Below are 12,755 nucleotides of genomic sequence, written 5' to 3'. Positions count from 1 at the left end.
TATAGATAGCATCTAGATACCTTAATCTAATACAAACGCACATACCAATCAATCAATCAATACGCCGCCATGCATCACAAGCTCGCCTTGGGAGGAGTCACGCCCTTCTTCAACCTCAGGATGGACTGCTGCGTCATGGACGCCAGCAGGTTGCCCTTGTCGTCCCACAGCAGCGCCTCGCCGTAGGACCGGCCCATGCCGGCCCTCGAGACGCCGCGCTCCCGCAGCGTCCAGCGCCGCATGTCGACGCCGGGCGCGAAGACGCGCAGCGCAAAGTCGAGCGAGGAGCAGGCGGCCGCGTCGTCGAACCACATGTTGCCGTGCGTCAGGGGCACGAAGGAGATGGCGGCGTCCATGAGGAAGGCCAGCGCCGCCATGTTCTCGGCCTCGGAGGCCAGGGCCTCGCGCGCCCGCTGCCACTCGGCCGACACCTTCTCCGTCGGGCGCAGGCCGTCCTGCGTCGTGGGCGCCGACTTGAGCACGCCGGCGAGGTTCTGGCCCGCGACGCCGTTGGCGCAGTACCGCATGTCCCAGTAGTGCGCCTGCGCGCCGAGGCTGCGCTGGAACTCGGCCGCCTCCCCGTCGGAGACGAGGCCCTGGGACCGGAGGATGCCCATCTGCTCCTCGAGCCCGGGGCAGTTGTGCGGCGGCGCGTAGGCGGCGGCGGGGCGGGCCGAGTACTCGAGCGTCGAGGGCTCGTCGGCGTGGAAGTCGGCCAGCAGCTCGAGGCAGACGCGCCGCTCGCCGCCGTCGAGCCGCTGGCTCACCTGCACGCGGCGCGTGGAGAAGGAGCGCGTGTCGCGCGTGCGGTGCACGGAGCAGTACAGCTTGCGGTCCGTCAGGGCCGGGCCGAGGAAGTTGCCGAGCACCGAGTACAGGTGCACCCGCGCGGGGACGGTCGCGCAGGCGGCGCTCACGGCGTTGGCGATGGCGCAGCCGCCGTAGGCGATGGGCAGCGCGTTGCCCAGCCGGATGGGCAGCTCGCGCGAGACGAACTCGTCGCCGCCGTCGCCGCCGGGGAGCTTGTCGACGGCGACCTGCTGCGCTAATGACGGGGGCATGCTTGTGTGTGTGTGTGTGTGTGTGGAGGTACTTTGTTGGATTGGTAGAACTATGTGACAGTGAGAAGGGCCGCTCGATGCTACCCAGGGATCCTGATCTGGAAAGCTATAAAGAAAAGGTAAATGCGCCGGCCTGCCTTGGTTCAAGAGAAGATGAATCGCTTCCAACCCCGGATTCCCATGTGGTCGGTCGGATCGAGTGCCGTATCTAGCCTACCGTGCCTCCGTACCTACCTATAGATCCCATAGCCGATTGGTCTACTACCACCCTAATAGCGGACCCCGCCTGGTGCCTCGGTTCCTCCCTCGCATCTCGATTAGTGATCACAGTCTGTCATTTCTTGGTGATATGTGAGCTTGGTGCCAAGACTGAGATAGACTCAATACACTCCTCAATAACTGTAGGGCTAGTAGGGCTACAAAACTACACCTCCGTATTGCGGAACTGATCGCGATATCAAGCCTGATCCTACCTTATCACCTATACATGATCCAGTCACTCGGACTCTGATGGCGGCTCTCGTACTCCTCGGCCAGGGTCTCCCAAGACCACCCTTTCTTCCGTTCCGGGAAATCATCCACACATTTCTGTCTCATTTGACTGATCCTCGAGGCTTCTTCCCTCTCGATCTCGGCCGCCGTCCGTCCCTGGGCATCTCTGATGCTCTGGTCTACCCCGGCATCGATAAGAAGAGTCCTCATCCGCTTGTGTCGCCTGTCGGTCTCGTTCTCCCATGGTTCCGGTCCACCGGCCGGACCAATGATGTCGTACCAAGTCCGTGACTGCTGATCGCATGCGAGATGGAGAGCTGTCTGCCCCTGCGGATTTGCTATGTTTGGATCTGCGCCCAAGGCCAGCAGTAGCTCTAGGACGGAAGCATAAGCACGGCCGGCAGCGAGGTGTAACGCGGTATTGCCCAACGCGTCTTTCTGGTCGATGTCTGTACTATAAGGCTTGAGTACAGTCGCAAACTCCCGCCCACTGACGTCAAGCTCCTCAGCTGAGTCAAACCAATCAGCTCGTCCATTGTCAATCAAGTATGATTGCCCATCAGCCAGGAGATGTAAGGGTGATCGACCATCCTCGTCAGTCACTGTGAGGCTACCTCCATGCCGCAGCAAGGGTTCAAAGAGGCGGGTATGCATTTGTAGAGCCGCATAATGTAGCGGTGTTCGTCTGAACCTGTCCTGTCGTCCGGGGTTCGCTCCGCTCTGTAGGAGCACCTCTACCTTTGCTGACATCTCCTGCAGCACCTCTAATTTCGCTGACACGTCGTCTGGCCCAAAGAGTGGCCAGTACCGTTGGAAACGCGATACCGCCCAATGCAAGGGCTGTCGACCAAGAGTGTCACACGCGTGAATATCTGCCCCCAGCTCCAATAGGCCCCGTACTGTAGCCGCATTTGACTCAACTGAGGCCATGTGGAGAAACGTGGCCCTCTCGTCCGCAATACATTCCTTGCTGCCATATTCACGGCCCTCCCAGTGGAATTCTTCCGGGCCCTTGTCGTATTCTTCTGGGACGCATATGTCAACGGCGCCCTTGTCAGACAGGGGGCGGAGTACTTCGACCCCAAAGCCACTGAGGACAGCATTCTTGAAAGCAGCTCGGCTTCTTTCAGCACCAGCATCGACCAAGGTCTCGATGACTCTGAGAACGCTCTCGATGGGAACGGATTGCTGCTTTGACCCTGAGTCGCATGCCTCACTAGGGCCGTAGCATGTATACTCTAAAGGGGTGTAGCCTGGATCCCACTCTGGAGCCTGAGATTTCTGGCACTTGCACCTTGTCTCCAAGTCCTTGAGGGCTCCCCGTTGAAGAAGAAGTGTGACAAGCTCAGAGTGACCAAAACGCGCTGCCACGTGTAGCATGGTGATGGGGTTCCTGTGGTGGGACACTGGGCATTCACAGCCCGCACAGAGGATAGGCCATCCTCTGTCCAAAAGAAGCTTCACAGCTTCAAGATCCCCACGCTCGACTGCCTGGTGAAGATGGGCGAGCTGGTCTCCAGTGCCCTTGAACTCGAGGTCAACCATCAAGGAGGCACTGTCGGCGCCTGTCAGATCAGTCGTTAACCCAGATGGAGGTCAGTTGACCACGCTGCTCCAGAAGATAATGAGACTTATTTTCTCTTCAAGAAGACTAGTTGGCGCTCGGATGAGAGTCGGATGATGTTGCTCCGATATATTGGGCCTTGGAGGTGCGAGGAGACAACTACCTACGGTTCAAGCGGCGGTGCCCTTCCTTTTAATAATAACTGGAAGGGAGCGGGGCGGTATGGATCCGTTGTAATTTACCCCAGGTACCAAATGGTACTAGGGCTCAGGCTCAGGCTCAGGCTAAGACCGTGTCAGCTCACCCTTATGCACGTGGAAGGAATTTGCTGAGGGGAACTTTCGGGTGTGACATTTATCTGTTGTTAGTAGCAGGTGGCTAGAAGAGTATCTACTGAACAGTACAAGCATATGGTTTGGAAGGTATCTCTTTTGAATACATATCAACATCAGATTTCAGATTTCAACGTGCTTTCCCGACGATCAAATATAGATGGAATTGCCAATGAACCACTTAAAGGCTGTAACCCAAGACTCAACCACCCACCGACTCACATTGCGAGACCAGCTCGAACTCTGCTATCGTGTTGTTCTTGCTCACCCAAGTGTAAGCAAACTGTTGCCTTGACGCCGTGTTGTCCTTGATGTTTGGACCTAGTGTGGCTCAAGGCGTACATGTCGCAGTCAGGGCGCGGGTGTGTCTCGGCAAGGATACCGAGTCGACGCTTCTGCCGCAAAATCCAGGATGTGTAGCGTGTCAACCTTGAAGAGGTAGAGTGGTGGCTTGGTCCAATGAAAAGCATTGAAGCTCGTCTCGCGTGTTGGGCTGACGGCTCAGCCTCAGCCTGGTGCGTTGCGCCCAACACTTTGGCACCCCACCAGCTGCCTGCATTTTCTGTGCGCCTGATCCCAGACACCCTCCCTCACGGCCAGCTCTCACATTCCAGCTCGATCATTCTCAGGAGCCATCGTTCTCTGCAAGCCCTACCGAAATGTCTCCATCTTCCTGTGCTGAGACAGGTGCTGTTCAGGGGAAGACTTGCGTGCAATACGACAGCACGATCTATGATCTCTATGATCAGCCACTGTGCCAGTAATGTCTTCAACTCGACTTCGATGCCATTTTCGACGGCCAATCAGACATAGGCTATCAATTCATTGAAAACTTTTCGCATTGGGGCTCTGCCGTCACCACTTGCCCTTTATGCTTTCTGATATTGTTTACTGCCAGCAGAGCACACGCCCTTCCGCACTGGCTGTGGCCCACGGTCCACTACCGACTTTCACAAATAAATACATTTGACATATTGGCCCGGTATACACCCTTCAGTTTGATAAACATCGCAGACAAGTCTCTTCCAACTTGCGCATCCCCTGGTCAGCCGATGCCGGCGCCACCCTTCATAGTCTCGTCCAGAGCTCACGGTCTAGACTTTGTTCGCCAGATCCAGGCCGGCTCAATCGACTACGGCATCATCTCGGAGTGGCTAGCATGCTGTCATAAGCACCACAGATGCGATCCACTAGAGTCCCTTTCATCGGTCGCTGTTGGGAACCTTCGACTGATCGACTGCAACAATCGGTCTATTGTCCCGGGCTCAGGTCATAAGTACGTGACATTGGGTTATGTTTGGGGACCACACGCCAGGAACGATGCTGTTGGCGACTTCATTGGATCATTGCCACCCAGGTTGCCCGACACAATTGAGGATGCCATCCAAGTCACCAAGAAGCTTGGTTTCCGGTACATCTGGATTGATCGATATTGTATCGATCGTAGAGACGCACTGAAATTCAAGTTCCAGCTCCACCAGATGGGAGACATATATAGGAACTCTTCCTTGACAATTGTAGCAGCAGCAGGAGACAGAGATTCTTATGGGCTTCCCGGAGTCAGATACCGCCCCAGAGCAGCTCAGCCTTACGCTAAGGCAGGGAGTCATCTGCTGTTATCATCATTGTCCGACCCTCAGGAGCTGGTCCGGGAATCTGTATGGGCTACCAGAGGCTGGACCTTCCAAGAGGCTCGGCTATCGTCGCGCCGCTTGTACTTCACCGAGGAGCAAGTGTACTTTGAGTGCAACAACAGTTGGTTTCAGAAGTCACGAAGTATGATCTTGACTATCTCGAAGAACAACGTTTATTCCGCTTCTGGATAGGAGGGATGGGCATGGCAAATATTTCTTACGACCCAGATGATAGAACTTCCCTGCTGGCCCTATCCACATCACAATGGAACGACGACCTTGGCCATCAAATGGTGGCCCGAAGTGGCCTGATCAGCCACAATTGGTGCTGGGTCTCAGACTACTTATGGAACCAGATAGCCCTGTACACCGAAAGGGATTTCACAGATCCGTCTGACGTACTAGATGGCTTTGCAGGGCTGATGGGAGCATTTGAGTCGGCAAAGCCGTCTTACAGATTTTTCTGGGGCACCCCGATCCCTCCACCAATTCCGGCTGCGGTGTACTATTATTACCGGCCGTGGTATGAATTCCGACCTTCCGACCAGCTTGAGGACTTTGCAACGACAACCGAAGCTGGCTTTCTGGCGGGTCTGTGCTGGGCCGCGAGGAAGCCCTTGGCGCGCCGCACCGGGTTTCCGAGCTGGTCATGGACCGGATGGTCTGGGGCTTCCTGCATCGGACCGAACGCAGACACAGAGATTGAAATGCATTATTTCCGCGAGTCCACCGTCGATGTAGAACTGAGAGGTGGCAATACGATTACCTGGAAAGGGTTTCTAGAGTCTCGGGGACGGTCGGAACTTTCTTCAGAGACATCATTCCATATCCACTTGTCTGCATGGGTCACGCCGCTCAAAGTAGTTGCGTCGAACGGCGATGAGGATGTGGGCAGGATGGATCTGCCTCTGGGAAGGTATATGCACTGGAGATTCACGCGGACCGGCGAGAGCGCTTTGCAGTCGGACAAGTCATACTACGCTGTCTGGCTCACATTGGGCGGGGAGTCTTGGATAAAAAATAAGGACAAACGCGGGCCTGGGATACTTGTGGTCATGGATACAGAGGACGGAAGAAACACGATGGAGCGTGTAGGGTATGGCACCGTCAGGCCTTTAAACTGCACATTCTTTGATGAATATGGGGGCAAGAAAAGGGCAACTCTTCCACCTGGGAGGTGGAAGAGAGCTAACTGGTCTGATGGGGTTTGGCTCGAGGGCCCGGGCATGTTTCTTATGACACGACGAACATTTCGGATAGGATGATGCAACTTGCCGGTTGAGTGAGTGAGCGACACCGAGTCTCTCTGTCTGTGCTAGCGTGCGTCATCTTGGTAAGGTGGGCGTAATTTGGGTGCCGAGATCGGTCCACCTCAACACGTACCCTTTAATTACTAAACTTACAAGACATCCGCAATCCTACATTCCCTCGCGAAAGACATGTGCCTCAACTTCTGAGTATTGCATTCGTCCCAAAATACCAAAGGAGGCCTCGATCACCAAGTCATGTCGGGAGCGTCAAGTAGACTCGCCCAGCTGGGCTCCCAGCTCAAAATCGGCGACCAAGCACGCCGCCGCCGCTACGTCATTCTCGGCGCCGGCGTCGTCGGCCTCTCCACGGCCCTCGAGCTCAAGCGCCGCCTGTCCGCCGCTGGCGAGGCCGCCGAAGCCGTGGTAGTGGCAAAGCACTTCCCTGGCGACCGCAGTGCCAGGGACTACTGCTCGCCCTGGGCGGGCGCCAACTGGTTCTCGGTCGCGACTGACAGCGGCGACCAGGAGCGCTGGGACGCCGAGACGTACCGCCGGTTCGCGCGGCTCGCCGACGGGGTCCCCGAGGCCGGCGTGCGGCGCATGGACATCCGCGCCTTCTTCGACCGCCCGCGCGAGGACGCCGGCGTCGTGAGCCCGGCGACGGGGCGGATCTGGTACGACGAGCTCGTGGGCGGGCTGCGGCCGATACCCCCCGGCGAGGTGCCCGACGGCGCCGAGTTTGGGTTCGTGGCCGGGTCGTTTGTGATTAACACGCAGGCGTATTTGGCTTGGTTCGTTGATGATTCCTTGGTTCTGATTTATGGGATGACGAGCTGATGATGGTCCCATGGCAGGTTGAATACGGAGGCTCTGAAGGCTGGTATCGAGATGAGGAGAGCATCGATCGACGATATCCGAATATTGTTCAAGGATATCGAGGCCGATGCGTATTTCAACTGCACCGGCCTTGGATCGTATCATCTGAAAGGCGTAGAAGACAAGTCCCTCTACCCCACGAAGGTGAGACTACTCGATCAACACCTACGCGGGAACGCATTTCACATTGACAGGAAATCCTCAGGGTCAAGTAATGCTGGTTGAGACACCCAAGACACCTCTCAAGACAATGTATTTTCGCTCCCCTCGACGGGTGGACAGCGACACGACATATGTCTTTCCCCGAAACCCGAGCGGCGGCGTGATCCTGGGTGGCTGCAGATTCGACAATGAGTGGAGCGACACAATAAATCCCGAGTTGGCAGAAGACATCAAGAGGAGGTGCTGCGCGCTTGCCCCCGAGCTTGGCAAACCGGAGGATCTCAAGGTTATCTATCACGCGGTTGGCTTGAGGCGTAAGCAACCCTCCTTTACCTGAGCTCAACCGAGAAGGTCTGATAGCTAATCTTGATCACAGCAAGTCGGAAAGGAGGCCCGCGAGTAGAACGAGAGCTGATCGACGGAACACCCGTGATCCACAACTATGGCGCAGGAGGTGCTGGGTATCAATCATCGTGGTAAGTCTGATTCATCGCTTGTGCTGTTTGATTCTGTAGCTAATCTTGAGAAAAGGGGCACTGCCCAGCATGCCGTTGACCTTGCGTTGCAGCGATAAAACCGAGTAGAGATGCAGCCAAGCATGTGCGTGTGTGTCTGTCTATCGTAGCAAAAAAAGAAATCTATCCCGATAACGCAACCGTCTTCCATTTTTGAGTCGCATTCCTTTTTGTAGCATCTGCTCCATTGCATCCAGAAACCCCCGACTAGAGAAGTCTATCAGTTGCCATCCATCTCAATACTCAAGAGCACCTCGCCGTTCCCGCCTGAACGGGCTCGCCGAACAGGATTGACCAAGGCACGTGCGTGACTTCGAGCACGCGTGGTGATCTTTTCGAGTTCGTGTTTCTTGATCATGGGCGGGAGAGGTTCGCCGTTGAAATGGCCGTGGAGCTCGATGTAGAAGGCCATGACGTACGGCGCAATCATCTCGTACTCGAGGGAATGGACTCCCTGCATCTGTAGGCCCTGGAGTAGCCAGTAGAACTCTCCAGTTGCAATACTCGTCTCCTCCACGACGTTGGGGAACAATTTCTGCACGGAGCGTCTCTGTTAGCATAGTAATTAAGGGTTTTCTGGCCACAACTGCTAACCTCGAGCTTATCATGCAGATTCTCGCACATCTTCCTGGTGATATCGCCATAAGGTATGCGGAGGGCTGCAGTCAAGAGGCTGGCAGACTCTGAATATTGCTCTTTCTCCAGGTCCTCAAAGAGCTCAGTACATTGATGCAGCACAGAAAGTGCGCCGCGCTGCTCTAGTCGCTCGCCCAGATTGATGAGGTTGGTGACCAGGTCTGAGGCGGGTCGCTTCAGTGTTGCTGAACTTGAGACTGGGCTAACCTCTACCTTTTCGGTCTGGGAAGGAACCATGATCGCCGGTGGTTGGATCCGGGGCCGCTTACGAACTTGTTCAGCTTCATCTACCACAGTGTCGAGCTTCTTCTTCTCGATAGTTGGAAGAGCATCATGGTGAGTGGCTGGAGCCTTGTCGATGGGAGCAGCTCTAGTAGCTGCAGTGCGCGGCGGTGAGAAGATACCCTGGGGAGGTTCCGGAATCACGCTCTTTCGGAAGTGCTCTAGAGCAGCAGGAGATGTCGGCGATGCAAGAGCACCGCGGGTCTGAAGATTCTCAGCTGGCATGAGTTGAACTGGTCGGTCAACTCTGTCAGCCTGCGGAGGCGGCTGGAGTAGTCTAGGGTCGATGAGCGCTTCACATCCTGAGCTTGCTGGCTGCATCACCTCCTCTTCGCCTTCACCAGCTGCTTCCTCTGCATCTCCATTGCTGATAACGGGTTCTTTGGTGAGGGCCAAACCAACAGCAGATACAGCTCCCCGGTCAGGAGCAGACTTCGCCGCCCTGATAAAATCCCGGATCCTATCGAGACACGCCGTTCGACGGCCCCTCTTGTTGGGTTCGTGCTCATCTAGGAACGGCCGAAAGAGGAAAATGGCCTCGACGGAGACGTGGTGGCCCTCGCACAGGCCAGTGGCATTGCTTGGGTTCGCGAGCACGAAGAACCGGACGGACTCGCCGGCGACCTTGGCAACCACGCGGAGCGCCTGCGGGTCGTGCGACACGATGCTGAGGTGCTCCTCCTCCAGCGAAGCGATCGAGCCGCGGAACAATTTGGCGGAGTTATCGTCGGTGCTGTCGGGCCCGGTGAGGGTGGCCATGATGGCCCAGCTGGGCTGCATGCCAACCCAGATGCACACGTGCGACGGCTGGGGTCCGATCCCATTCAGCTCAGCTGGGCTGGGCTGAACGGGTGGGCAGGTGCGATGCCATGCTTGTGAGGCTGGCTTGAGGACTTTCAGCTTCGCCGTGTGGAGAGTGAGGCCAGAAGTCAGGTGCGCGGGAAGGCGGTGGTCGTAGGCGCGGCGCTCAAGGCTGAACGCATATCGGTCGAGAAGGGGAACATCCATGGTGACTGATGCTTGTGGGATGTTTCATGGGATTGAACGAGAAGGTTGAGATTTTAGGGAGAAGTGACCTCTTTGTGAACAAGCACTGGGAGAGTCACATGCATAGCAGGAGAAATAAGAGAGAGGTTCGTGTGAACAGCGAAATGACCTCATCCAGACATGATCGCAGGATGACAGAAGAGAGAGAATGCAAACGGCAGGAATTTCGAGGAACGGGTTTCCTGGAAAGGAAGGGTGTGCCAATATCAATTTTGAGGAAGGGAATCTGAAGGCCCGCAGAACTTGGGATATGTATGTGACGAGCAGATCATATGGTGGGACGAACAAATGAGATGCAGATCGAGTGATCTATCCGTCAGAATGCGTTCGGCTTTGAAAGTGTCAAATGGAAGCAGAGCGAAAACGGGATGCCGTAGATGACCTTGATGTTGAAGGGAAGCTCCCAACGTCTTGTCTACCAAGAATCTGCCAGAATGACTTCAGTGTGAGGTGACGTGTTCCTTGCGAGGCAGTTTTCATGGAATGCAAGGAGTCGACAAGGTGGTTCCATATTCAGCAAGCCTTTTGTTCGTGATTATCGAGCAATCCTCATCGCTTGGAGGCACAGCCTGCCACTCTTATCCGTTCAGTACCAAAGCAACAATCACTAACATTGACGCTCCTTGAGTACAATACGGGATCGATGTTACCTTGCCCAGGGAATGCTTAGTCTTTTGGTAGCTTCTATGTATCACCCACACTCAATATGACAGTACTTCGAGCAACGGAAGAATAAGGCGGAAGGAGATCGCGTGCCCTCAAACAGTACCTGGGCTAGGTAGGTAATTTTGGGCACCCGAATAACGGTACCTCCTTGCAATATTCCTTGGCACCGAACTGCAGAACATGGAAGGGCAGTGAATTCATCCATCGGATATAGCTTTGGTATAGACAGACTTTTAACACTATCGCTTCAGAGAGAATAATTGTATATCCTTGCATTGCAATTCACAAGTGACGCACCTCTCATCAGTGATTCCACCAATACATTAGTGCCGTTGTCGGCATTCCGATTTCTGATCCCTCCATCCGATCCCGCGAACGTGCTCGCCCATCATAACCCTGCTTCCGGCAGGCAGCTCGAGCCTCGTTTCCCTACAGACAGACTAGGGCCCGACACTGACTAGGGAAACATGTCCCTGGGGTACTTGTTGACATTTGGAAATGCCTTCACCATGGTCTTTCGACGTGGACGCTCTACTGGATCCAACAGGACTATAAAGTAATCAGTGGTATTTACAGTCCTGCCAAACAAAAAAGGAGAGGCCCCAAGCAATTAAGAAGTAAGTCCAGGGATGAATCCGTTCCCCTCGGAGTTGGTAGGGTCGAAGGTGAAGCCTGCATTGGGATCGGCGTTGTTCTTCTTGGCCTTCCCAGTGGCAGCGTTATTCTTCTTCGCCTTCCCATTGTTCTTCTTTGCCTTCCCGTTGTTCTTCTTTTTGCCTTTGCCTTTCCCAGCAGCAGTGGCGGCGGTTTTGCCCTTGTTCTTCTTACGGTTGCCGGTGTTGGACTTCAAGGCGTTGGCCCCATTTCCCTCCGAGTTCGTGGGGTCGAAAGTAAAGCCGGCATTGGGGTCGGCGTTGTTGGCTCGTTTGACGGTGAGCCCTGGGATGAACCCATTCCCCTCGGAATTGGTAGGGTCAAAGGTGAAGCCGGCGTTGGGGTCCGCGTTGTTCTTCTTGGCCTTCCCAGCGGCGGCGGTGTTCTTTTTCTTCTTCCCCTTGCCGTTCCTGTTCTTCTTTGCGACTCCTCGGAGGATCTCACCCGCACGGGCAGGTGGTTGCGGGTTGTTCTCGTCCTGGGGCTCCCGAACCTGAAGCTTTGCAGCGCTGGCCATGCTGCCCTGGACCAGGGGGAATCAAGTTAGTTACGGCCCCATGGAACTGCTGCCAGGAGATCTGCCAGTGAAGGAAGTTTGCTGCTGACATACCACATGACGTCGTTGCACCGCCGCTCCTCCGGCATCCCGTGCCAAAACGGAGCCAGCCGACAAGATGAGGCCGAAGGCCAGGGAGAGCTTTGTGAAGTGCATCTTGGCTGTGGAAATGAATGGCTGGCCGGCAGCGAAGTAAGGATAAGTAAAATACAGAGGTCGAAGTAAAAACGAAAATGGATGTGCTGCCTGAGTGATAGAATATAGCTGTGTTGCAACCCGGGTGAAGGAAGAGGCTATCTATATACCGACTGAGAGGGCATCCATCTGGTGGCTTGAGAATGGTACCTTGTAGTCAGTATGACTACCCCTTTTCGGGGACTTGACGAAAGCGGTAGTTACGCCTGTTTCACCTATCTCAACCCGTTTCAGTTTCAAGCCCTTGCCTATCTACCCACAACTTTACAACTTTAATAACCTTACCACAACTACCAACCGACCTAGCACACTTTGAAGATCGATTGAAGTGTACCCCGTAAGCTTCGAGGCTGGAGGTAGTATAAAGGGGTCTATTACCTTACAGTCTGCTGAGGGATTGAAATGCGCTTGGCTACAACAACCACCAGGCCTTAAGGAAAGGCAAGACACTTCTGACAGTGCATTCAAGTTATCTCCGAGCCGTTCTAGATTTGGTTTGAAGGGTTGATATCTCCAGTCTTTGCCTGCTAATGGATTTTCCCTTATTTAATATCCAGAGTTGAGTTTTATTCACACTCATGATCCTCTTCGATAGGTAGTTTACAGTCCCCCCTGACCTCGTATTTGATTGTAGGTGCGGCCCAAAACCCCGGTAGCTGCGCATTGAAGATTGTGGGGGTGCCATGGTCAACCTGGCAGGCATTGCGGGGGGAGCACGAGTACCTGAAGCACGATTTGAAGACAGATGAAACCAGGCACATGCAACCTCGCTCACCCCAGGCTGACTGAAAAGAGCCTTCGAGAGGGAGAAATCGAGACCTGGATTTCTTCTA

At 55.0% G+C, this 12,755-nt stretch overlaps 5 protein-coding genes across 5 annotated transcripts; 1 reads left to right on the top strand and 4 right to left on the bottom strand.

Annotated features, from left to right (window-relative positions):
• Positions 1–74: 74 nt before the first annotated feature.
• Positions 75–1,061, bottom strand: E0L32_000342 (uncharacterized protein; the record flags this gene model as incomplete). Its single annotated transcript, XM_031137718.1, has 1 exon — positions 75–1,061. The coding sequence occupies one exon, from the start codon at positions 1,059–1,061 to the stop codon at positions 75–77; it is 987 nt and encodes a 328-aa protein (XP_030997719.1).
• A 477-nt stretch (positions 1,062–1,538) lies between these two features.
• Positions 1,539–2,933, bottom strand: E0L32_000341 (uncharacterized protein; the record flags this gene model as incomplete). Its single annotated transcript, XM_031137707.1, has 1 exon — positions 1,539–2,933. One exon carries the CDS (start codon positions 2,931–2,933, stop codon positions 1,539–1,541), a length of 1,395 nt encoding a protein of 464 aa, XP_030997718.1.
• Positions 2,934–4,501: 1,568 nt separating this feature from the next.
• E0L32_000340 (uncharacterized protein) lies at positions 4,502–7,945 on the top strand (the record flags this gene model as incomplete). The annotated part of the gene is made up of 7 exons (XM_031137696.1): positions 4,502–5,225; positions 5,276–6,179; positions 6,609–7,124; positions 7,188–7,353; positions 7,415–7,685; positions 7,748–7,847; positions 7,903–7,945. The coding sequence occupies 7 exons, from the start codon at positions 4,502–4,504 to the stop codon at positions 7,943–7,945; spliced, it is 2,724 nt and encodes a 907-aa protein (XP_030997717.1).
• A 161-nt stretch (positions 7,946–8,106) lies between these two features.
• Positions 8,107–9,812, bottom strand: E0L32_000339 (uncharacterized protein; the record flags this gene model as incomplete). Its single annotated transcript, XM_031137685.1, has 2 exons — positions 8,107–8,436; positions 8,481–9,812. The coding sequence occupies 2 exons, from the start codon at positions 9,810–9,812 to the stop codon at positions 8,107–8,109; spliced, it is 1,662 nt and encodes a 553-aa protein (XP_030997716.1).
• Positions 9,813–11,127: 1,315 nt separating this feature from the next.
• Positions 11,128–11,883, bottom strand: E0L32_000338 (uncharacterized protein; the record flags this gene model as incomplete). Its single annotated transcript, XM_031137673.1, has 2 exons — positions 11,128–11,694; positions 11,782–11,883. The coding sequence occupies 2 exons, from the start codon at positions 11,881–11,883 to the stop codon at positions 11,128–11,130; spliced, it is 669 nt and encodes a 222-aa protein (XP_030997715.1).
• Positions 11,884–12,755: the final 872 nt, after the last annotated feature.

This window comes from Thyridium curvatum (genome assembly GCF_004353045.1).
Source record: "Thyridium curvatum strain D216 chromosome Unknown NODE_1_length_1224711_cov_81.814160, whole genome shotgun sequence".
Classification (NCBI taxonomy): Eukaryota; Fungi; Ascomycota; class Sordariomycetes; order Thyridiales; family Thyridiaceae; genus Thyridium; species Thyridium curvatum.
The sequence above is the reverse complement of the archived record's forward strand: the minus strand, read 5'-3'. Positions and strand labels throughout refer to the sequence as shown.